At 47.5% G+C, this 25,211-nt stretch overlaps 1 protein-coding gene across 2 annotated transcripts; it reads left to right on the top strand.

Moving 5' to 3' along the window:
• Positions 1 to 4,401: 4,401 nt before the first annotated feature.
• Positions 4,402 to 23,377, top strand: PRKAA2 (protein kinase AMP-activated catalytic subunit alpha 2). 2 transcript variants are annotated; one of them, XM_030953801.1, is made up of 10 exons: positions 4,402 to 4,522; positions 10,521 to 10,662; positions 12,606 to 12,699; positions 14,008 to 14,152; positions 14,985 to 15,072; positions 17,513 to 17,737; positions 18,721 to 19,225; positions 21,439 to 21,565; positions 21,788 to 22,043; positions 23,040 to 23,377. In XM_030953801.1, exons 1-9 carry the CDS (start codon positions 4,429 to 4,431, stop codon positions 22,024 to 22,026), a joined length of 1,659 nt encoding a protein of 552 aa, XP_030809661.1. In that variant the 5' UTR covers positions 4,402 to 4,428; the 3' UTR covers positions 22,027 to 22,043; positions 23,040 to 23,377. The 2 variants fall into 2 exon arrangements, with proteins under 2 accessions (XP_030809661.1, XP_030809660.1); XM_030953800.1 differs by having other exon boundaries at positions 21,788 to 23,377.
• Positions 23,378 to 25,211: the final 1,834 nt, after the last annotated feature.

Below are 25,211 nucleotides of genomic sequence, written 5' to 3'. Positions count from 1 at the left end.
TAAAGAAAAGGAGGGTGAAACAGCATGAAAATAAAAAAAATATACCCTGACCTTTCTGTATAGCTCACCTCACACCCCATATTGGGCTTCATATTTGTGGACAAAGCCTAAAAGATTGATGGCATGATTGCACAATAGGGATTAGCGCATAGAGAATCATAGAATTTTTTAAGTTGGAAAAGACCTCTAGGATCATAGAGCCCAACCACAACTATCTGCTTTAAAAATAACCCCCCAGCCAAACCATCACACTAATCACAGGGCATATAAAAAGATAGCAGGAATTCATTACTATTGCATTTTAATGGGTTGAGGAATCCAATTACTCATTTGTGCCCTTAATAAAATCTTATCCAGAAGTCTCATTCTCATGTAGGAGTAATCCTCTCAGAAATAATGTCCTTCCCTAGCTGCTGGTTAGAGTGTTGTGCACCCAGTGCCTGCACACAGGCAGGCAGTGTCTCCTCAGCAGCCTCCTCATGAACAGGCTGTTTATCATGTGCATGCTTAAAATGTTCTATTTTCAATGCAAGAAATGCCACCCTCCTTCCCCTCTCTCAAACAGAGTTTTCAGCTCACATCCCCATCACAGCATCACATATTGCCACACAGATTTTCACCCAACACCAACAAGAGGCCATAATATGTTCTGGACCCACACCAATTACATTTTTTGAATAATGCTGTTTGTTGTTCCATTATATTACACTCACAAGATTGTATTTGAATAACCAATAATTTTAATAACCCCCAGAAAAGTTAATTTCCAACACTGTAGCACAAATGGTTCAACATCTGCTCTTGCCTGCTACATGGGGTTTGATAAATGGCATCACTTACATAATATAAATGGGAATTGCTTGGTTACAAATCTGATGTGCATAAGCTGCCTCTGATGCATGCAGTTTCTCCAACATTCAAAAAATCCCATTTCACATGTCACAGTTTACCCGCTGCTGCATTATCTCATTAACTATCTCCTCCCAAAACAGACTGGGAATACAAATCCTACCGAAAATCCACAGATTTAGGGCACTTACAAGGGTTGGATAGCATGCCCCAGAAGTTGAGCTTTTGTGTTAACAGATGCACAGCATCCCTGGCATTTTTTTGGTCACATTGAACTGGAAAAATACAGCACCCAAATGTGGTGACAGGGGCAGGGTGTGAGAGGGGAGGCTGGACACAGCTGGAGATGTTCAGCTACAAACCCTTCTGCAGGTTCACAATGGTGGTTGAAACCAAGTGTTGCAGCAGGCAGCACCCTGCTTTTCCCTGGTGCCCTCCCAGCCCTTCAGCATCCTGCTACTTAGCCCTGCATTTCCAAAAAATTCCCTTTGAATATCCAGTGAAAGCAGTTTGGTGCCTGAGAGGAGGACCAGCACAATGTGAGCATGAGCCAGAGACTCTGTGGGAGCTGCAAGGGACCCCCAGGACTCCTGCATCCCACAGAAGGGTGCAAAAAAATCCCACATTTTAGCACTAATTTAGACCTAATTTCTCCTGTAAAAGGAGACAACAGCAGACCAGGGAGAGGGAAGGGCCCGGTGAATTCCATGGCAGCTTTCCCTGTGCCATGGCACAGTCCCTGTCTGTGAGGAGGGCGGACATGCAGCCAGCTGGGATGGGGGCTCCTGGTGTAACAAGAGGCACAGGCAGCAAAGCAAAGGAGAACCAGCCCTGGCAGGATGGATTCAATAAGCCCAAACCCAGAAAACCCGACTGCTACCTCACAGTGACTGAAAAAACAAGAGACAACCAGCCACAAAGGAAGCAGAGGCATGTGAGGATGCCCTCCCCTAAAGAGGACGTATATCCTGCTGCTCAGATAAGGGATTTCTCAATGAGCAGGGGAAAAGAAAATAGAAGAAGAAAAGATTCTCAGAGATTGCTAACACCCAGTCTCCAGCTGGACTGAACACCATGCAGTCTACATTTGATTTGTGTTTTAAATGAGCTGCAACGCTACTACACAAAACAGATCCCTCAGAGATTAATGTAAGCAGGGAGAAGAGATTTCTACTCTGCTTCGCAGTCAAATACCATTTTGTGTGATCTGCACCAAAAATAAAAGCGCCACTTTGCCAGACGCTGGAGTCTCCATCTCCTAGCAACACGCCCCACCCAGCCTTTTCCTGAGACCCTTCAGCAGCTCCTGCCTGCCAGCGCAGCTCCCTTCCCCCGTGTCTGCAAGTGAGGAGCCCATGGTACACATACACACACATAAATGTAGGCTCTCAAAAGCCAGAGGGAAATCAGGCAAACCTTCTCAAGGCTGAGCCCTGGCACTGCTTTCCAGGAGCATCCCAGGCTCTGCTCTCAGCTCTCAGCAACAGTGGGGAGGGTGGAAGGCGCTGACCCACCTGGGGACATCCTTGCTGCCAAGCAAAGCCTTTCTGTGCAAACCTTTAGCCCCCAAAATATATTCTGTAAGTTAAAAAACTTTATTAATTTTAATAATTAATATAAATTAATTATTATTTTGATGTTTCTAATAGACAGCTCCTGTGTGTCAAGAGGCGGTGGAAACACTCACAGCATCAGCTTGCTCTGAGATTTAGTGAAAAATCTCTCATTTCCAGCTCTCAGGAAACAAGCAGGACAGCAGAACTGTGCATCTCCATGCAGCAGCTCTTGTTAAACATATCAATTTAACCATTAAACAAACACCACTCGAGGTCACACCTCTTTGTGTGGTGTTTCATTCAGGCACAGCCAGGGCTTGCCAGGACTGGAAGGGGAGATCAAACAAACCCCAAAGACAGAGCAGAGCTGCCCAGAGCTTGCAGAGTAGAGATTTGCATGGGTTGACAATTTTGCAGCTGCCTGAAGAAGGCAGAGCTTTCTCAGGCATTCCAGGAGATTGTAGCATTGTATCTTATCCAGAGTTTGCTGTTTGTAAATGCTGTTTCTCTTATGCCTTCATGTGCATCAGTTGTTCTTGTTGAACAGAGATGGTTTCATTATCCTACAAATGGTTTTGTGTTACAGCAACCTTTCTGTTCTACCCCCAGCTTGTTATTTTAGTTATTTATGTTATTGGATTTCTTGAATTAAGCTGCTGTTTTATTATTTATGATGGCACAGTTGCATAGGCTGGTCATTATTTTATCAGGGACCCTGTGTTTATACACGCTGTTCCAGCTTCCCAAACAGCTCTTTATTACCTCGGAGCACAGATTGCATTTGAGACAGCCTTCTGCTACTTTGTGCAGCTGAATGAGAAACAAAAAGCTACAAATTAACACTATTAAAATGTGGCAGGACCACTTTCCAGATAGGCTAGGTGCTGATTTTGGTGTTCAATCACACTGGATTTTTTTTTTTTTTGGGATGAGCGTCCATTCATTCTTTTTTTAATGTAAACAATTCATGTGGCCCGGACAGAGTTTATGTTCTACCCAGGGAGGTGTCACCGCACGCGGGGAGGGTGTACCCCCAGCACAGTGCCACCAAAGGAGGCTGTCACCCCCGGGCAGGTGCATGGCAATTGAAGGTGCACACAGGGGACAGTGCCACTGGACGATGATGTCCTTGTGGCAGAGGCCGCTGCGAAGGGCTGCCACCCCAGGCAGGTGTGTGACAATAGAGAATGTACCCCCCAAACAGTGTCACCCGGGGAGGGCATCACCCCCGGGCAGATGTGTGACTAAAAGGATGTCCTGTCACCCCCAGGCAGAAGCGTGGCAACAGAGAATGTACCCTCTGAACAGTGTCACTCGGGAAGGGTGTCACCTCAGTCAGGCGCATGGCAATAGAGAATGTACCCTTTGAACAGTGTCACCCGGAGAGGGTGTCACCCCAGGCAGATGCCTCTCTAAAAGGATGTCACCCCCGGCAGGTGCATGGCAATACAGAATGTACCTTCTGAGCAGTGTCAGCCAGGGAGGATGTCACCCCAGGCAGATGTCTCTCAAAAAGGATGCCACCCCCGGCAGGTGCACTGCTCAGGTATCCTCTGAATAGTGTCACCGGAGGCGTGTCACCCCGGCAGGTGCATGGCAACAGGGAATGTACCCTCCGAACAGTGTCACCCCCGGCAAGTGCCTCTCTAAAAGGATGCTATGCCACTCCCGGCAGGTGCACTGTCCAGGTACCCTCTGAACAGTATCACCCGGGAAGGGTGTCACCCCCGGCAGGTGCCTCTCTGAAGGATGCCATATCACCCCCGGCAGGTGCGTGGCCACAGAGAACGCGCCCCGAGCGGTGCCACCCGCGGAGGGCGTTGCCCCGGCAGGTGCCGCCCCGGTGGGTGTGTCCCCGCAGGTGTCCGCGCTGCGGGCGCTGTCCGTGCCCTCCCCGCCTGCCGCACCTGGCGGCGCCGGGCGCTCCCCGCCCCCGGGCCGGGCCCGCCGCGCTCCGCTCGGCGCCGCTCCCCGCCCCGCCGGCCCGGCCCTGTGCATTGTGGTCCGGCGGCGGGGGGCGAACATGGCCGAGAAGCAGAAGCACGATGGGCGGGTGAAGATCGGCCACTACGTGCTGGGGGACACGCTGGGGGTCGGCACCTTCGGCAAAGTCAAGAGCTGAGTACCGCGGCCGCGGGCGGGGCCGGGCCGGGCCGGGAGCGCCCCTCGCCGCCGCCTCCCTCCTCCCGCTCCCGCGGCCTCCGCGCCGGCATCGCTGCCTTCCCTCGGCTCCGCTGCCTTCCCCCGGCTCCGCTGCCTTCCCCCGCCTCCGCTCCCTTCCCTCGGCTCCTCTCCCTGGGCGGCATCCCCGGGGGGAGCGGCCGGCGGAGCCGTGCCCGGGGCGCACGGGCGGGGATGCGGCGGTGGCGGGCGGGCGGCTGGTGGGAGATGCAGCGCTCTCCCCTGGGTGCTCCGGGGCTGGTGGGAGATGCAGCGCTCGGTGCTCCGGGGCTGTGGGAGATGCAGCGCTCGCCCCTCGGTGCTCCGGGGCTGTGGGAGATGCAGCGCTCGGTGCTCCGGGGCTGTGGGAGATGCAGCGCTCGCCCCTCGGTGCTCCGGGGCTGTGGGAGATGCAGCGCTCGCCCCTCGGTGCTCCGGGGCTGTGGGAGATGCAGCGCTCGCCCCTCGGTGCTCCGGGCTGCCACAGCCCCCGGAGCCCGTGCTGCGAGCAGCACCCACCCAAACTTGGCTGTCGCGCTCGGAGGGAGGTGATGGGGAGGCTGGAGGCGCACCGGCATCCTGCCCCTCGGTGCCGGGAATGCGCTGCCGTCCTTGCCAGGGCCCGCCGGTGCTCCGGGGTGCTGCCGGAGTCGGAGCCGGGGCGGTTCGTGCTGCTGCCCCGCCGCTGCGAGCATCGCCCCGCGGGATGGAGGGGCCGGGCGGGCAGGGATGAGCCGGCTGTGCCTGCACCTGGGGAAGGGAAGGCTCCAAAGAGACCTGAGAGCACCTTCCAGTGCCTAAAGGGGCTGCGACAGAGCTGGAGAGGGAGTTTTGGCAGGGGTTGGGGCAGAGGGCAGGGTTAGGTGAAATATTGGGGAGAAATTGTTCCCAACAGAAACTACTAGTAATAGTAATAACTACTAGTTATAACTATCTGTGTTGTGTTGTAAATAATTATGAGTTAAGTCTTTCAGTCTCAGCATTATCATCATCAATGAAATCAGTATTTTATTCATATAAATATATTTTGTCATCCTTAATCCTCGTGGACCAAGTTGCACGAAGATTCCGTTGTAATAACTTGATCAATGGCTTCTCTCACAAAGGCTTCCAGTTTGCAAATTCCATTTTTAAACTAATTAATTCTCAGCTACCTGCAAATAAGAGGCATTGTGAGTCATTAGAGTGTCTCAAAATTTGAAATTGTCTCAAAATGAGACGATTGAAAATGTCTCAGAATGAGAAAGTGTGCGGGTGGCGAGGCTCTGGCACAGGTTGTCCAGAGAAACTGTGGCTGCCCCATCCTTGGAAGTGTTCAAGGCCAGGTTGGACAGGGCTTGGAGCAACCTGGGATAGTCAGAGGTGTCCCTGCCCATGGCAGGGGGAGGGATGAGATGAACTTTAAGGTTTCTTCCATCCCAAACCGTTCCAGGATTGCAGGATGGGGGGTTGTGTCAGGCTGAGTCTCCACACAGGGATTCCTTGTCCAGCTATGCCAGAGCAGCCAGCTCACATCCTGAGGGCTTTGCTTCACCTGGCTGTGAGGTTTGCAAATATTTGTATTTCTTTTTTTCCCGTGGATTCTGCCGTTACGTGCAAATTTCAGTTTTAAAACAAGATCCTAAAAAACCAGAAAACCAGCAAAATTCAGTGTCTAAGCTGTGTTTCCCAGTTGGAAATGGGTTTAGCTCGAGCTGGGGGAGCAGCTGTCCCACTCAGTGTCCCCCCACCCCACTGGGATGTGGCTGGGCAAAGGGGTGCTGTGCCTGCCCCCAGTTCCTGGAGTTTTAAAATAAACCCAAATTGACAGCAGATGAAAGAAACCACAACCTCTGCAGCTAAGTCCACCTGTGGCCATTAATCACGCCCCTAAAAATATATTGCTGTGTTTAATCCCAAACCACAAATTTACTGTCTAAAGAATTATCAGAATAAATACTTCTAACAGTAAGGACCATTTAAATCACTCCTGTGTAGTAGCAGACCTCAAAACTGCTCCAAAGGCAGGTTTTTTTCCTTGCAGACCAATTTAAACCTGCCAACAATACCCTTTTTTCCCCCGTAACTAGCACAAATACCCCCTACCCCACATATGACCCGAGTGTGGTAAAATGGACATTTTGCAAAGAAATATTTCAAATAACATAAAAGAGATTTCCTAGCTCAAAATCCTTTATAGGTGAGTAGTACCCTTTATATGGTTTTTTCCCCTAATATTTTGCCTACAACTGGCAGGTGGAGTTTGTGCTTGAGACTGGGAACTGAAATGAAGGAATGGAATCTCCCATTTATAGAGAATTGCAGCATTTTAATTGAATGAGCTTTAGAAAAACTTGTATTCACATGAGAAAAGTAGAGTTTTTTGTTGATTGATTCAAGCACTGTGTGTTGGGTATAATAATTGCTGTTTCAAGGAGAAGTCAAGTACCATCAGTGACATTTCTTGTTGCTGATGTGTTTTCTTCAAATTCTGCCTTGCACGAGGTTTTGGTTTGGGTGCTTTTTGCTGCCTTACTCGTCAAAGTTAAGAAATCATAATTTAACAGTTGTGCAGGATTATTGTTATTAGGGACATAAGAAATGGCAATGAAAGGGAGGATTTAGTGACATGGGGTACAAACCAGGGCCTCAGCTCATGGCTGGAGCTGAGGAGTCATTTTGAGCCATCAGGAGCCAGAGGCATGACAGAAAAAGTCCCTGACTGCCTGGGCCATCAGGGAGCTGATCCTCCTAAAAACTGGCTGAACACTGCAGGAAACTGTTTTGTTTTAAGCCCATTGAGTTTCTTGATCTCATTTATAAAAAGTCCACTCAAGGCATGGATGGGAGCAAAGAGGCTGGCAGCTGAGGGCAGGATTTTGGTGCTAATACTGAAATTCCATCTGGAAGTGGGGATGAGGACCCAGCATCTGTCAGAAGAGAGGAAGGTGGCAGGAGCTGATGTGGTGGATGGACAGGAGGTGTCATGTCAGGACTTGAAGTTACCACACAGCTTTTTAACCAAATGTAGTTATTTTCCCTGTCCTCGAGGCCAAGGATAATTTGCAGAAAATAGAATTATTTGCAGAAAAAAAAAATATGATTTGCAGAAAACCAGAATAATTTGCAGAAATAGAGCTGTGGAGGTCTTGGATTTGGGAGTTTAGCAAAACCTCGGAGGAAGGAGGTGGCACCTCTTTCCCAGGGGATTGGCAAGAACAGATGAGACAAATTGTGTTTGCTGGGGGCACATCCCACCTTTTGGGTCCCCAAAAGCTCTGCTGTGACCACAGTGAGGTTCACAGTACTAACCCAGATATTTTCTCTGTGTGATGCCACCCATGGCATCCTCGGTGGCTCCTTTGCCTGGCTCCTTTGCCACAAAAGTGACAGATTTGTGGTCCCTCCAGGACTTGGGTTGTGTTTGTGTCACCTCCATGGGCTCCAGTCAGGATCAGATCCCGTTTTTCCCAGGCACTGTGGCATTGCTGCTGAAAAACAAACTTGGTGTCAGAGGGAAGATAAACTAAAGGAGACTGAGCAGAGGACGGACAGGGAGAGGCTGGGACAGCAGACAAGCAGAATTAATACAGCATTGCTAAATATATGCTTGGGATGGATTTCATTTTTAACTTGGGGCTGAGATAAGGGCCAGCAGAGCTGATAGGGAAGGAGTTTCCTCACCCCTCCACAGAGCTTCTACATTGCCCTGAAGCATTTGCAAAAATGTTAACTGCTTGTGCTGCCTGAGCTGGTAGGATAAAGTGATATAGAAATCCATGCTGTCAAGGGGTTTTATTTATTATCTGTGCTCATGGTGCTGTAATCACTATTCCTCCTCTTTTTTTTTTTTTTTTGTCCTTTTATAAAAATAAGTGAATGTCAGGAATCCCCTTTCCACTTTTTGAATCTGGGGAGGCAGTGAGAGGGAAGGAGGTGTCCTCACCTTGGGGTGGGGATCCTTTTCCATGCCTGTGGGAGACCTGGGACCTGCCCCTCACTTTTGGGATGAACCTGGGCTTCAGAGACTCTGTGAGCAGAGGGAGAGTTGTTCCTACTGCCCATGTCTAAATTCCTGCAGTCCAGAGAGCCCTCAAAGGCTTAAAAGTCTCCCACCACATAGGAAATTGTGTTCCCTCTTTGTCTCTCTCTCTCACCGAGTTCAAGGAGGCTTAACAAGTCACTGGGGACAGAAACAATAATATCTCTGTATCTAATGCTTACTGTAAGCAAAAGATGGATTACAAAATAGGCTGTTTATTTTTAATTATTAATGTGTTTGTGCTAGCAAACCTTTGCAGAGTTACACATTGTTTGTCACGGATGGGAAAGGGGATGAACTGTTTGGCAGTAGTATTAAAAACAATAATTATTCATTCTGGGCATGGCTTTTTTTTTTTTTCCCTAGTGTATAATAAAAAATTTTCAAAGCATATGCTGAGGCAAGGCCAAAAAGTGTTGTCCTGAAACAAAGGGTGGTGGAAATCAGGGTTTTCCTCCTAGTCCAGTAAAAAACTTTGCTTTACCTCCCTGCAGCACTGCCCTGCTCTCTTCTCCCCTAGGATTCACCAGGGAAAATGCCTCCCTGGACTATTTACAGCCCTCTGAGGAATTATCTGCCTCCTCCAGCCCTCGGCTAATCCCTAAATTGCATCTCTGCTGCAAAGCCGAGTTTATTTTCATTCCATCATCTAGTAGTTTTAAGTATTACGAGGAATAAAATGGACATGCAAAGTGGTGCTTTAATTTTCAAGGGCAGTAAAGTGTTTTATTTTTAGGATGCTCTTCTTGAGGAAAGAATCTCTGGCAGGTCTTATCTGGTGGCTAATAATAGTGACCTGGTGTGCCCTGAGTGCTGCCGCCCTGCCCTTCTCACACCTCCTGCTCACCCTGGGTGCTGCTGATCAGCTCATTAGGGCTGCCAAAATTACAGGCTCTAATAATGTAATAACAAGGTTTGCTGGCAATAATTAACTCCTTGCACTGGAAGGGTGATGCTGGTAATTAGAGAGCACAAATATTTACTGTAAGCAGGTTTTTCTGTGCAGGCTTTAGGAAACCATCCGTGTGTCACTCTGTTGAATATCGTGTTGGAAAATACTGAGAAGGGGCAGCTCTGAGAACCCTTTTTGGGTATAAACACCACGTTTTTAAGTTCTTTCTGCTCTCAATTTCAATATAAATCTTGCTTCCTGTGAGCTTTTTTTTTGTGTGGTTTGTTTATTAATAACAAATAGTTATGCTGAATTAGTTTCACATCATTAATTACAATTCCCCCAGTGACAGTGGGGCTGCTCTTCCCAGTTTATGGGTATGATTTTCCCCTGAACACAGGAGATAAACATCAGCACCTCAATGCACCAAGTGCATTAAAAAAAAAAACGTATTGGAGTTTGCATCTTTCTTAAAAGCAGAGTTTGCTCCTGCAGTCCAGCAGTGTTCCTGCAGCTTGTCATCAAAACAAGAAGCACGCTGGGGGAAGTATAAATAGAAATTCATTTTAGTAATGCAAATCCCGCAGTCCTATTTTGGGCAAGGAAAATCCCCATACCATTTTTTAAAAAAAAAGAAGTGTGATGGTCTAGTTTTAAGACTGGGTTTATGAGAGATTTTGACTACCAGTGTGTTATGGTGGAGATTCTCCTCTGCCATTTAAATATATCTGTTTCTGATTAATCTGGCTTTTACATGCTATAAATCCTTGCAAATTAGCTTGGGGTATGACCTCCTCCAGCAACTCACTCTTTTATTTAGTGGAGTGCTTTTAGCAGATAAGTCCCCTCTCTTCTGCCTTCTATGACTCCACTGGGAAAACAGTGAGGAGACAAAAAATATTTAATTAAAATATTTCACACCCTCATCTTCTGCTTTTTTCCCCCTTCAGAAGTGGCTTTTTGCTTATAGTGCCCTAAACTTCTTGTTTCAGTGAACCCTGCTGCACAGTTTAGTGACTTTGCAATGCTCTCTCTCTCATAGTTGGTGAGCACCAGCTGACGGGGCACAAAGTGGCAGTGAAAATACTGAACAGGCAGAAAATCCGCAGCCTGGATGTGGTGGGGAAGATCAAGCGGGAAATCCAAAACCTGAAACTCTTCCGGCACCCCCACATTATCAAACTGTGAGTACCCTCCCTGCCACGTGTGCAGCTGCTCCTCTCTGCACAGAGGCCTCTCACACACAGCTGGCTGGCCTTCAGGAGATGGATTAGGGCACCAAAAATTGGGTTTGGTCGAGTTTTTGTGTGTTAGGTGATCCGCTGGCACCGGTTTTCCAGAGAAGCTTCGCCATCCTTGGAAGCGTTCAAGGCAAGGGTTGGATGGGACTTTAAACAACCTGGGATAGTGGAAGGTGTCCCTGCCCATGGCAGGGGTTGGAATTGGATGGTCTTTAATGTCCCTTCCAACCCAAACCATCCCATGATTCCGTGAATTGCAGCATGGTCAGGCTCTGAGACGGAAACCTTGGCTTCCACTCAATAGGATTTATGTTTAATGCACTGATTAGCCAGAGCTTAAAAGAACATTTTTTTTTCCCTTTCAAAATTTATTATTCAGACATAAGTTTTGAAAGTCTCCACTTTGATGAACCTGAGTTGGGGTCGTAAATCAGCACCTGCACTGCAGCCTCTGGGATTCCTGCTCAATCCCCAGCTTGTGCAGCCAGCCCACATTAATGAGGCACTCGATAATATCTTTGGCATTCCTATAAAAGAAAGCTGTTGAATGGTAACTGCAAGGGTAAGTTGACATTTAGGTCAGCCTTAAAACTGGCATGAGATATAGCAAATACCTGGGACTTAGAGGCAAGGGAAAACAAATTCTCTCTGCAGTTAAATAACTAACCATGCAGCAACTGTTGACTTTAGAGTAACTTCACAGTTCCGTGGATTTATCGGAGAACAGATTGGTATTATTTCATGAAAAAAGCGCCAGCAAGACTTCTCAGCTGTGTGCCCAGCATCCTGCAAGTCAAATCCTGTTCACACATTTGTCCAAGCAGTAAAAATTAAACCCAGTTTGACAATATCTGTGTCCTATGATACATGTTGCATTCTCCTCACATAAAGATGTGAGGAGACTGGGGCACACAAACCTCTTTCAGTAAGTTTTTAAATGTATATAAAAGAAATATTGGGGCAGTTAACAGTAGCTTAGATGTCTGGGTCCAAAGCTCTTCAGAAAAATGAGGTTGATGGTATTGATTTTTATGGCAGTATCCCACATTCCCTTGCCAGCCTCTTAAAAATTGCTGAAATCTCTTTGTTTCAAATTACAGTCCTGTAAAAAGTAATGAAATTCATCTGAAAAAAAACCCAAAGAGCAAACAACAACAAAACAATGAATCTGAAATAAAAGAGAGGGAGGTCCCAGCTGGTGCTGCTGTGAATTCCTGGGGCTGCATTGACCTCAGCTGATCACTGGCAGTTTGTTCTAGCTGGGACACTGAAATCTCTTTGCAGCACTCAGGGATCATTTTGAAGGAAAATGGAGAATAAATCTGCAAGTTGAAGGTGATACTCTGGGTTTTTTTCCCCCATTCTAGAAGGATTTCCCCCCATTCTAGAGAGATTTAATATTTGAAAAATAACTTCAGGGGGTCTCCTTTTTGGTTCTGTAGCTGTCCAGAGGAAGTTCTCTCTCGTGCCTAGAGCTCTTTATCTTTTTTTAATCTTGATATGAGGGAAACCACATGGATCCTCTCCTTGCCCCCAGCTAACCAGGACTTCATTTCTAAAGCTGTTGTTGCAGATTCTACCCAAAATAGGAATTTGAAAGTCAGGGCAGTCCTAAATGTGGTAAGATTGCCTTGCAGATATTTCAGAGGATTATTTAAAGGGCTAAAGGAAGATCATTGGTCTGGAAAAGAGGTCCTTCCACAGACAAGTGAAAGATTATACTGGAAACAAGGAACAGCTTTTCAGAAGTGGAAAGTGGTTACAAATGCAAGATCCAAACAAATCCTCATTTCAAGTGTTGATGTGGAATTAATAATCTGTTCAAAAGCCTTTCCCTGTTCCTAATAATGTATTTTTTTTTTTTAAATCTGCTTGTGTTTTTGAAGGTACCAGGTCATCAGCACACCAACAGACTTCTTCATGGTCATGGAATACGTGTCCGGGGGGGAATTGTTTGATTACATCTGTAAGCACGGACGTGTAAGTGCCAGTCCCGAGCCAGCCCCAGCAATTGTGTGGGGAGAGGAGGGTGTTCAGGAGCAAAATCACTGCTCAAGGGAGCACAGTTAAGGTTAAGGCCCAAAATAGAAGTTGCTTCACCCATCTGGGGTGTCTCGTACTGGCTCGCGCAAAACTTGCGTGTGATTTTTTGCAGCGCTCGCTGGTGTATTTTTGACCCTCAAACCAAAATATACCAGGTAACGTGTTGCTTAGGGCAAATATTTGGAAGACTGGCTTATTTTTGGGATTTTTAGCTATGGGTTGCCTGTCAAAACCCCCATGGATCAGCAGCAAATTTATGGCATGGGAGGGGAAAACCACTTGGTGTGGCCTCCAGTCCAGTCATTCACCTCTGCCAGACCCCCTCTTGGTTCCATGTCAGGTTCTTTGAAGGTTTTTCAAGGATGTGGCTTATCTGAGCAACATTTTCAAATGCCAGCAGTCCCACTGGGTATAAGTCACCTGTGAAATGTGAGATTTTGGTTAGAAGGAAAATCGCTGGTGTCTGCCCTGTGGAGCAGTTGCAAGGCAAGGAGGTAAAATGGGCCAAAGTGGACATCCAGAAAAAGAGTTCAGGTGAAGGATCAGCCTATCACATGTTCCCTTTCTGTGCTACAAAATCAATACATTTACCGCAGATTGGGTTAGATTAGTGTAGTGGTCAATGGAGCTGACTCAGTTTACTTTTCTATGTACAGTTCTGATTTCTCACACATTTTGCCCATCAGTCTTTTCAGTGGCTGATTTGGATATTTTCTGAACTTCTGCGTTCATAAACTCAGTTTTTCATGAGGGGAATCTTTTGGAATTCATCAGTAAAAATAATAATTGAAAATATAGTTTCTCTCATCTAGCTCATCCAGCTTTATTAGCTACACAGGTAATTAAAATCACCACAATATTCCAGCTTCACCTGTTGCTTCCAGAGGAAGTCCATGAGGAATTGCTCCCAGCAACATCCTCTGTGGTGTTTTGTCCAGCCTGGATCTGTACCAGTCCTATTGGGACAGCAGGCCACTGTCTGATAGGTGCCCCCTTTAAATTCTTGTGGACATCTGACCTGAACTGAGGTCTCACCTTTCATCTCGGGGCTGTATCATTTTCAAACGCTGGCACATTGTAAAATGCAAGGGTGAGAAATCTGCTTTATTTGCTGCTTCTGCTCTCAGGGAGGCTGGGATTTTCCCTCTGCACTCTGGAAGCTTTTTTGGCTCCTTGCTAAGTGCAGCCTTCCCCTGCCTGAGTGCACACCAAGCCCCGGCACTGATCCCTCTGCTCTTCCCACAGGTCGAGGAGGCAGAAGCCCGACGCCTTTTCCAGCAGATCCTGTCTGCAGTGGATTACTGCCACAGGCACATGGTGGTGCACAGGGACCTGAAGCCAGAGAACGTGCTGCTGGATGCACACATGAATGCAAAGATAGCTGATTTTGGTATGTGAATGTGCCCAGCAGCATTCCAGAGGCCGCCGGAGCGTGGCCAGGGAGCGGCAGAGCCTGCTGCCCCAGCCACCTGGAAATCCCACACTCACAAACACTGCCCTTCCTGCAGCAGCAGCAGCAGCAGGGATTGCTTACTGCAGGCTGCTCCTGCAGTGGCGCTGAGAATGGAGCAGAGAGGTAATTTGTAAATCTCTGCTGTGTTTTAGTGTAATCACCCGACGTCAAATTTACCTAATTTGTGTTTGAGGCAGGCTGGCTGCAGCTGAATCAGGGTGAGCTGGCTGTGTGTGTTTATTTTTGTGCATGTTCTCCCTCTGTTTGGCCATGTGCTCTTGGCCTCAGTTCATTTTACAACCAGCAGTAACAGGAGTCTCTAAGTGGCATTAGGGGTTGAAATCCATTAAAATACCCGGGCTACCAACTCTGTCCTGGTGAGTCCTTTCTAGCAATGTAAATCCTTCTGAAGATTTACTCATTTCACAGCCCCAGTTGCCATGTGAAGTGAGTGCTCTGGGATGAATTATGTCTCTTTTCCTCTGTGCTCAGGGATTTGCAACTTAGAGGAGCAAAATTAGCCTGCAGTGAATATTTCTTGGTTGGATGTGGAGAAGAAAACAACCTAACAAAAATAACAAACAACAATAATAACAAAAGTAACAATTTTCAAATCAGTTCAGAGAAGTCTATCTAAATTATATCAACAGTTCCCTTCCAAATATCTCACTCCGCTTCCTTGCCTCTTCTCTGTGTGACACATGTCACACAGCATGTCTGGACCTTCAGATCAAACATCAGCGTATAATAAGCATTTTGTTTTTTTTAGGACTGTCCAACATGATGTCAGATGGTGAATTTCTACGCACCAGCTGTGGTTCCCCAAATTATGCAGCCCCTGAAGTCATCTCTGGAAGGTAAGACAGATAATTTCTCATCAGAGTCTACTGAGTTTAAATTTGTTCTTGGTATTGGAAACAGCTTTGCATGTATAGTAAAAGCAGCGGAATCCTTCCAACCTGGATTTTGTGTTTGGGTGAATCTGTTGGCAAAGATCTGAGGGTTTTCTTGCTTATTTTACTTCTCAGTAGCTGTAATAGCAAACCGTGTTTTGCTACAGGTGTTTACTTTGGAGGAATTATTAATACCAGATGTTGACTGTTTATATTGCTAATTAAAGAGGGTGAAAATGACTCTTTGGATGCAAATACTGAGGTTCCAGGTGGAAAGGCTTTTCCAGGCCACCCCCTCCTCTCCTGCCCACCTGTAATGTAAAACACGGTGTTAACGAGGAAAACCATTCACTAACAAAAGGAGCAGGAAGATCTTTAATCCCTTCCCAACAATGGTAAAGAAAATACTTGTCTTCTGGTTCCCTGAGCTTGGGGTTTTGGCTGTGGCAGTCAGTTCAACCTTCAGAGCTTTGTTTTGAACTGATTCATTGAATTGACAAACCTCCTCTGTGGCTGCATCTCTCAGCATGAAACATCTGTACAGCACATGGAGTGCTGGGCACACCCCACAAGGCTGAATTGGACTCCCACGTGTTGATACAGAAGTGTTGCCTCCTGTATTTTGCTGTCAGGAACAGAAATTACATAGAATGTACATTTTGCCCTAATTCTCTCTGTAATACCTTATCAAAGATTGCAAATACAGATTTTCAAATTTTCCCTCCTCTGAATGGTCCTTCAAACTGCCCATCTCATTATCTGCTCCTTTTTTATTTTGATTTCCCTTTGCCATGAGCTTTACTTTTCCTAATCCAGTGTATTTTTGCCTATATCTGTAGCTTTTAAATAGAACATTTTGTTCAGAATGTGTTTGCTGTGATTTTGATTATTTTATCCCTGTTTATACCAGAGCAAGTATTGGCAGAGCATCAGACTAGCATCCAAAAACCCTGTTGTGACTACAGCTCTGTGTGTGAAGTGAAACCAAGGAAATCCTCATTGTCAGGAAGGGGACAAAACCAGAAACTACTGGGATGCCAAAAAAATACTATTTCCATCTCAGTGAAGGCCAGACACGTGTTTTTCAATTTGTATAGGAGACAAGGCACATGGCAGATCAGCAAGGAGGATTTAGTCCTTGAGTGTTCCAAGGGTACAGGCAATGCAGCTTAGTGACAACAAAAGCAAGAAGGAAAACCAGAACCAAGCCCACATGTTGCACTTTTTGGCTGGCTGCGGCTGCATCCCTCCTTCATCACTCCCATCTGCAGGCTCAGGGCCAAGCTGCCCTCCTCTCAGAGCTGCATTTGTGGGGGACAGGCACCACTCCCCCTCCCTGCCCTGCTGGTGGCTGTGTGGGGCAGGGGGGAGCTGACTCCTGGCTCTGCTGCCTGCCCTGCTAAGAGCACCAAAGCAGTCGAGTGTGACAGCTCAGGTTTCAGAGCCATAAAAGTGCATCTCATGTGTGCTTAAAGGTCCAAAAAACTGTTCAGGCAGTGCTCTTATCAGCAAAAGAATCAGGTTTCTGATCTGTGGGACTTGGGCGTTGAGGCAGGGCTGTGGGGCATCCAGCTGAGCCTCTGCCTTCCCCAAATGGCTTTGCTGCTGTCCCTGGCCTCAGCAGGGAAACTCACCCTTGGAGAAGCAGACCAAGTGTTTTGGGGTGTTCAGAGAATGGTCACCTGCATGACCAGCATGATTTCTGTCTGCAGGGATGCTTTGCAGGAGGAGCAAGTGCAGGATGTTGAAGTTTCATGAAGACACTTCTGTAGCTGCGTTTCAACTTCTGTGTTTTGGTTGGGCCTCACAGCCCAAGGGCAAGTGTTGCCTTCCACAATCTCTGGGGAGGCATCAGATGTAGCAAAAAGAGATGAGCAGGAGCAGCAAAGCTGTATTATTTGGGGTGTCCTGAGCTGGTGGTGGCAGAGAGCACATTTGGCAGCTTGTAGGAAGCAGGAGCACTTAGATACCAGCACACCAAAAATAAACACTCAGAGATAGAATTATCTGTTGCTGCGTTATCTGCCTCGTTCAGTGAACAGAAATTGCTGGGGCAAAGGAGCAAACAGCCTGGCAGGGCTCTTGGAAATGTGAGGTTTGGCTTTTTGGAGGCAGGGTTGTACACAGGAGTGTGGGCAGCCAGTGCCAGCCCTGCCATTCATTTCCCAGAGCCCTTTTGGCTGAGGCACCTTTGGTTTGGGGGGAGCCACGTGAGCAGCCCTGGTGTGGGCTGGAGATCTGTCCCTGCTGGAGCTGGCAGGGGTTCCCCCCATGTACACCCTGATTGAGGAGAGGATGGGGGTGACACAGAGCCTGAGGAGAAGGTGGGGGTGACACAGAACCTGCACCCTGACTGAGGAGAGGATGATGGTGACAGCTTTCTCCTGTCCTTGTCCTCGTGCAGGCTCTATGCTGGCCCAGAGGTGGACATCTGGAGCTGTGGTGTGATCCTCTACGCCCTCCTGTGTGGCACTCTGCCTTTTGATGATGAGCACGTCCCCACCTTGTTCAAGAAGATCCGTGGGGGAGTGTTTTACATCCCTGAATACCTCAACCGCTCCGTGGCCACGCTCCTCATGCACATGCTGCAGGTGGACCCCCTCAAGAGAGCCACCATCAAGGACATCAGGTGGGCGGGGGTGGGCTGGCTGCCTGTGGGGGGTCTCTGTTGGCTGTCCTGGGGGTCACCTGTTGGCAGGTGGGCAGGGTGGTTTTCAGGAGTAGTCAGCTAATCCAGATGGTTTTTGTCCCCAGCAGCCCTGCACCCCTTCTGTGCTGGCTGGAAGTGGGTGTGATGATGAACAGGATGAGGATTTTTTATATCTATTTTATATACAAACATTTAAAATTCCATTTTATTGCATTATAAACTAGCCTTAAAAATCTCCTAACAGCACTTAGCAAAACCAGCTATAGCATGCAATAATCCCAATAATTTAATAATATCCAACAGCCATTTTTCATTACTATATTTCTAGACCATATCCATATGGGTACCAGATAAAGGAGGTAATCATTGTACTTACTGTATATCCAAAAGAAAAGGAGGAGAAACCCAAGAGTTACTAACTTAATATGTAAATACTGGATGTGTTACATCTAGCTATATGCTAAGCATGAACATAAACTGTATTAGGCCTTCCAGGAATTCTCAGGTTTTTAATGCATTTTCAATGGACAGCCTTGATTTTACCCTTCAAGCGAACCCATGCAAACTTCCTTTTTTACTCCTTAATTCCTTAGGATGAGAGGACTTAATTACATGTTAGAGAGGCAGCACATGAGGCAAGATTGTTGTCAATACATGGAGCCTCTAGACAAGGCACTGTGTGTGTTTTAGACACTTAATTATCATTCACCTCATTGTAAATTAGTGATAATTGGGTATTGGGTACTGGGCATGGGAATTGGGTAGGTTTGATGCTCTGTACCAAAAACAAATGGGAACCTTGGAAGTGTTGAGTCTCACTTCAAACTCAGTGTGCAGAGTGCCATCGGTGTCCCTGTACCAGGCTGGGTTTTGCTCCCCATTCATTGCTGGGGTTCACTCTTGTCTGGTGGTGCTTTCCCCACCTCCCCTCTCACATCGAGGCTCCCCTCTGCCTTCCCCAGGGAACACGAGTGGTTCAAGGAGGAGCTGCCCAGCTACCTGTTCCCAGAGGACCCTTCCTACGACGCCACGGTCATCGACGACGAGGCGGTGCGCGAGGTGTGCGAGAAGTTCGAGTGCACCGAGTCGGAGGTGATGAACAGCCTGTACAGCGGCGACCCCCAGGACCAGCTGGCCGTGGCCTACCACCTGGTCATCGACAACCGCCGCATCATGAACCAGGCCAGCGAGTTCTACCTGGCCTCCAGCCCCCCCACGGGCTCCTTCATGGACGACAGCGCCCTGCACATCCCGCCGGGCATGAAGCCGCACCCCGAGCGGATGCCGCCGCTCATCGCCGACAGCCCCAAGGCCCGCTGCCCCCTGGACGCCCTCAACACCACCAAGCCAAAGCCCCTGACTGTCAAAAAGGCCAAGTGGCACCTGGGCATCCGCAGCCAGAGCAAGCCCTATGACATTATGGCTGAGGTGTACCGGGCTATGAAGCAGCTGGACTTCGAGTGGAAGGTAGGGAGTGCTGCGGTGGGTTTCCAGCATCCTTTATCCCATAAACTCAGGGAGCTTCACCTGTTTCCAGCCAAAGGCCCCCACCTGTTTCCTGGCAAATGCCTCACCTGTTTCCAGATACATGCCTCACCTGTTTCCAGATAGACAAATGCCTCACCTGTTTCCAGGCAAATGCCTCATCTGTTTCCAGATAGACAAATGCCCCACCTGTTTCCAGGCAAATGCCTCACCTGTTTCCAGATAAATGCCCCCACCTGTTTCCAGATTGTTGTATTTGCAAGGACTCCCGATGAGGGAAGGAAGGAATGATGCATATGATTCTGTGTTCTTAGAAGGCTAATTTATTATTTTATTATATAAAATATATAACATTATATATATTATTATATATTTTGTATTATATATTATATAATATATTTTATTCTACATTATATATTATCATATTAAATATATAATATATTTATAATATATTCCAAAGCGGCAAAACACAGGAGAAGCAAATCAGATAATTATTCTTTTCATTTTTCTCTGATGCTTCTCAGCTTCCCAGGAGCAAAATCCTGGGCAAAGAGATTTTTCCAGAAAATATGACAGTAACACCAGATAAATGCCCCCACCTTGCAATCATCCCTGCTATTCCTTGTTAAGGCAAACTCACTGAGTTAAGGTGCCAGCTGTGCCTATTTATGCTTATCTGTAGTGTTTCTTTATGGTGTGAAATAAGGTGCTCCAAGACTTCAGCTGGAAAGATGATTCTGCCTTGTTTAGCTGCAGGGATAAGAGGAGCTGTTCACATTTCTAATTTTAGTGGCTAATTCCTTGCGAAGTCATCTCGAGTGCTCCTGAGTAGAGGAACTCTCATTATTTCTGCCTGGTCCTGTCAGGACAGAAATGGTACAGTACAAATTGTCCTAAAGGATGCACAGATGAGGGGCAGGGTGGCCTTGGGGGCAGAATTTGTATCTTTGATGTGGTGGCTTTTTCCCTGATGGAGATGCAGACCAGATGTGTTTTCAGACACTTAATGCTTCTTCAATTAAGGGCTCAGCTTCTTGATTTAAATCCGGGTGTTTTAGCTGACAGTATTCACTGCAGGTATTTCTCCAGGGCTGTGCAACATTTAGTCACATAGTCCTTTTTAAAGTTGGAATAATACATCCCTAAGTTAGCCCTGGAGCTGTGCTGCTGTGCCTGACTCCCCAAATGCTGGTGCAGCCCCTGAGGTGAGCTCTCCTGGGTCGTGGCCTTTGGCAGCAGCATCATGTGAGCATTGGGAGCCAGGTAAGGAGAATTTCAGCCCAGATTTTATCACCAGAGGAGCTCCCCTCTTCCCTCCAGGTCCCAAGTGTGGTACTGTGTGAATTTCACTGTTCTACTTTTTTAGAACTTCCTGCCTCCTCCTTATTTTTGATAATATTACATCTTTAAAACCAAGTAGCTTCCAGAAATCCCATTTCCCTGCACCAGGCAGGAGATGGACCGTGGCCAGGTGTATTTGCCCACGCCAGCCAGACATTTTTTAGCTGCTTGGTTTTACAGAGAGTGAACAAACCTGCTGCATTTCTGCTACAGCCTCAAAAACCAACTCAGCCCAACATCTCTGTGTAGGCAGTGGAGCTTATTTCATATGAGGAGCTTTCACAATAGCCTTTCCCACCCTAAGAATAACTTCAGATGTGACTCTTCGTCAGAATTAACTCTCCCATCCACACAGTTGCTTCATAAATATAGCACAGAGAAAAGATCTCATTGTAAATGAGATGCAGCAGATTGTGAGGTGGGAAGCAGTGAGGGGAAATACTCAGCTGAGGCTGATGCACAGGCACTGGGTTTGGCTGTGCTGATGGGAGAAGGTGCTCTGCTCTGCCCAGCTTGCCCTGATTTCACGAGCACTGTCTATGTATGTGGGCCCACAAGTGGACTTTTTGGTCCATGTGGCCATGGCTGCTGCTGAGGGAGGAGCAAACATCAGTTTTGTGCCTGGCAGATGGGTCACTACATCTTCCCCAGCCAGCAGCTGGTGAATCACAGCCTTAAGAAGAACATTTAAACACAGGAGGAAACGAAGCCACTTGCTTCATTTTATAGTGGTTGTCCTTTTGAGAAACCGTTTTTCCCAGAAGATGTCTTGCTCATATTTAGAAAAAATAAGGGAAGAAGTGTTCCTGTTGGTGCCTGGAGTGTCCCTGCTGAGGGCAGGTTTCCCCTTGCAGGTGGTGAACGCCTACCACCTGCGGGTGCGCCGCAAGAACCCCGTCACGGGCAACTACGTGAAGATGAGCCTGCAGCTCTACCAGGTGGACAACCGCAGCTATCTGCTGGACTTCAAAAGCATCGATGGTGAGTAGGAGATGGAGAACAAGCAGAAGGGTGAGGCTGGAAGTTTAAGAACCATCCTCTGTGTTTTGAAGCGCTTACACACGCGTGTCATTTCAGCAGAAGCCCTTTGGTGCCTTTCAAACTCTGCTGCCGTTCCCATTTCATTACCACACCCGCACTGCAGCTGCTGAACTAATCCCACTTTTTCTCTCTTCTCCCTTTTTTTGTTTCTGGCTTTTCAAGACGAGGTGATGGAGCAGAGGTCTGGCTCCTCCACGCCCCAGCGCTCCTGCTCGGCCGCGGGCTTGCACCGGCCGCGCCTGAGCATCGACGCGGCCGCGGCCACCGAGTGCCAGTCTCTGATGGGCTCCCTGAGCGGCTCCTTCGTGGGCAGCATCCCCTCGGTGCCCCCTCGCCTGGGCAGCCACACCATGGACTTCTTTGAGATGTGTGCCAGCCTCATCATGGCCCTGGCCCGCTGACAACCCCTCTGCGCACTGTGAGGATCTGCGCCGACTCGTCTGCTCCCTCCTTTCTTTTGCTTCCTTGTTCTTCCTCCTCCTCCTCCCCTCACTGCCCCACAGAGCCAAGTCCAGACCTAAAACATGTTCCCCTCTAGCAAGGCACCAAGGAAATTAACTTAATTTCTCTCCTTGTGCCTGGCAAAATGTATCCAATACTCTTTTTTCTTCTTTCCTTGTGAACCCCACGGGAAATATTAAGGCTGTAAAGTAACAAACATTATCACTGAGTTTTTGGAAAACACCTCCCCCTGGTTCATCCTGAGGTAATGGAGGCATAGCCACGCTTCCTGCAGGGAGTTTGAGATTTTCCCTGATGCTGTGCAGAGCAGGGCAGGCTGGGCTGAGCCAGGGCAGAGGGGTTGACCAGGGAGCCCTGTCAGGGAGTGGAGGGTGATGAAGCAGCTCTGCAGTGTTCACACCCAGGTGTCAGCCTCTCTCACACTTTCCTCCCCAAAGCAGCAGCTGCTTAGATGCTTCTGCACTAGTGCAATATGACCTCCCTCCCCTCTCTTTTTCCCTCTGCTGAAGATGGGCAGGGAAGGCGGGATGTGCAAAGGTCCTGGTGCAAACCTGCCGTGGGGAGGCCACTCTTTGCAGAGGAGTGTCCCTAAGGTGCAATCTTTGCAGAGGAGTGTCCCTAAGGTGCAATCTTTGTCCCTGTCCACTCTCTGCAGAGAGTCCTGGTGCTTTATTTTGCCCAAAGGCTCCGGACAGCACTGAGCTGCTCGCCACGCTCGGAGCTGAAGGCAGATTGCCTTTTTCTCCCCTCCCTCCAGCGTGCTCCCCCTCCCCTGCCTCACCACGGTCTCCAGGGGCTGAATCCCAAGCAGGGTTCATGTGAGCAGAGGACAGGATCTGGATCACCCCCCTGAGGACCCAGTGCTTCCCCCGAGGGTTGGGATCATCCCTGATGGGCAGGAGCCATCAGCAGCGCACAGCTCCGGAGCACTCACCTCTCACCTTTCCTCTAGGATGCTCTGCCTGTTGTCACCTCCCCAAAATCACTGCCAAATCTGCCTTCCCTGCTGCTGGACACTCACTGCCCTTGCCCAAGGGTTCTCCTGTCCTGCTGCTGCTGCCCACTGGACTATGGCCTTCGCTGCTCCGCTGACCAGGCAGGGATATCCCAACCCGGAATTTTACTGTTCCTTTGCTACTGGCTATCTGAAGGATGGGATTTTATTTTTTGAGATGAACTGCGGGGATTTTTAAGGTTAAATTCTTGTTACCCAAGGGTAAACCCTAATGCATGTGTGACTTCTTTGTTTAAAAGAGTTATTATTTTTTATTACACGGGATTAATCTAATGGGCAGCGTTGGCATCTGCTTGGCTTTGACATGGTATTTAATTCCATTTACTTGATTATGAAGTAATAGCCTAATCAAGGAACAAATGCTTTATGAAAGCTTTGCCAAAAAAATGTTGGGGGGTGTTTGGTTTTGTTCTGTTGTTTTGGTTTTTTTCCTTTTGTGTTCTGTTTTAAGAAACAAAGCAAAGAACTTTTGCTGGTCCCAGGTATGCAGTCATTTGACTTGAAAAAAAATGTAATCTGTCTTTTTGATAGCTTCTTATGACCCCTTGAGGTTTTTTCCTAGGGTTTTCTTTTTTGTACAGTTGCACTTTAATTTATACTTTCTGCAAGTTTGTATGAGAAGCAAGGAAAAGAACAACAAATTAAGCCTTTTTTACTAATCATTTAAGGTAATCAAGACAAACACGGGATATTTTTGCCATCTACTGGCAGTTAAATGGACTTTTTCAGTTTGAAGTCCCTTTTTTTTTAAAAAATAACCACAAAATTGCCTTACTTTTGTTACAGATTGTGCTTGGATCCTCACTAATGTGACTTTACAGTTGCAATTTTTCCAGAAGCAGCACAAAGTAGAAAGCTTCCAAAAAAAAAAAAAAAAAAAAAAAAAAAAATCAGTTTTGCTCTTGAACACTAAATCCAACACAGCAGTGGTTGGACTGTAAGAAATACTGGAAATATTTGTAGTGCTCCTAGGTTTTGTAATGAGCCTTTTATTACATTATGATTATTAAATAAATACTCTGGGGTGAGGATGGCTTTGGTGCTGTGCCTGGTGGCTGCCAGGTGATTTGTGTCCCCAGTGCTGTGGTGTGAGTTTGGATGGAGAATCTCCATCCAAACTCCTGCATGCAAAAAAACAACCAAACCCCACCCCAGAGTCAAAGCTGAGGAGCACCCAGCCCTTCAGCAGCTTTTGGATCAAGGCTGAGATTTGGGGTGATGGAGATAAACCCCTTTGCAGAGGAGCAGGAGCAGCTGTAGGGCCAGGCATTAATTTCCATCCAGGAAACAGCAATGAAATGAAGTGAAATGTATTTCAAGTGTTAAAGGCTTTTCAAATCTTCACTCCCAGCTGAGCATCTTGCCAAGCCCTGGCAGCACCTGCAGCCCCCTTGATAAGGGGCTGGTGTGTTCCAGTCTGGGGCTCAGGAGCAGGTAGATGTACTGATGTCTTTTTTCAAATTGACTCTTGTCCTCTGGGATTTCCTACCCAGCAGAACTAATAGTATTAAGCGGCAGCAAATGCCCCTGGGAGGAAATATTTGCTTCCTGGAGGCAGGTGGGATTTCTAGGTTGTAGAATGAGCCCCTTGTGGCACTTGGCATCTTCTCTGACCCGTGCAAACATTAACTGCTGTGTGGATCTGCAGAACCAGTCCTGCCTGCAGGGCAGTCAGAGTTACTCAGCTTTCCATATGCAGAGACACAAAAGAGATGAAGCACTTCCCTGCTCAGGGTCAGCAGAGGCAGAGGAGGGAGCAGGACTGGTGGAAGCACCTCCCCAGTGACCACATTGGGCTGACTGGTCCATCACAGCCTCGCCCAAATCCGTGCTGCACTTTGGAACGCTCTGAGGACTTTCACTTCTTTTTATTATTTATTTTACCTTCAAATAGGCTTGTGTTGTGTTTCCCAGCTGCAGAGGAGCTGCTGACCTCCAGTTACATTTTCCAGAGGAAGAGTTTAACTTCCACACTGTTACACTGTGGTCAGCTCTTTTTGAGTTATGCTGGTACATGCACAAGCGTCGGGAAAAGCAGGGTAGACAATATTTGAACTACAGAAACTTGAATTACTCCAAGTGCAATTCTTCAGAAGCCACTGAACAGCT

This window comes from Camarhynchus parvulus, chromosome 8, assembly GCF_901933205.1.
Source record: "Camarhynchus parvulus chromosome 8, STF_HiC, whole genome shotgun sequence".
Taxonomy (NCBI): Eukaryota; Metazoa; Chordata; class Aves; order Passeriformes; family Thraupidae; genus Camarhynchus; species Camarhynchus parvulus.
Note: the sequence above shows the minus strand (reverse complement) of the source record. Positions and strands in the feature narration are given on the sequence as shown.

What these genes read in the sequence shown, in the direction of transcription:
- PRKAA2 (XM_030953801.1), top strand. Translation starts at nt 4,429, where the DNA reads ATGGCCGAGAAGCAGAAGCACGATGGGCGGGTGAAGATCGGCCACTAC. An exon ending in GCCACCATCAAGGACATCAG is followed by an intron (nt 17,738 to 18,720) that starts GTGGGCGGGGGT and finishes TGCCTTCCCCAG; the next exon opens with GGAACACGAGTGGTTCAAGG. An exon ending in AGCTGGACTTCGAGTGGAAG is followed by an intron (nt 19,226 to 21,438) that starts GTAGGGAGTGCT and finishes TTCCCCTTGCAG; the next exon opens with GTGGTGAACGCCTACCACCT.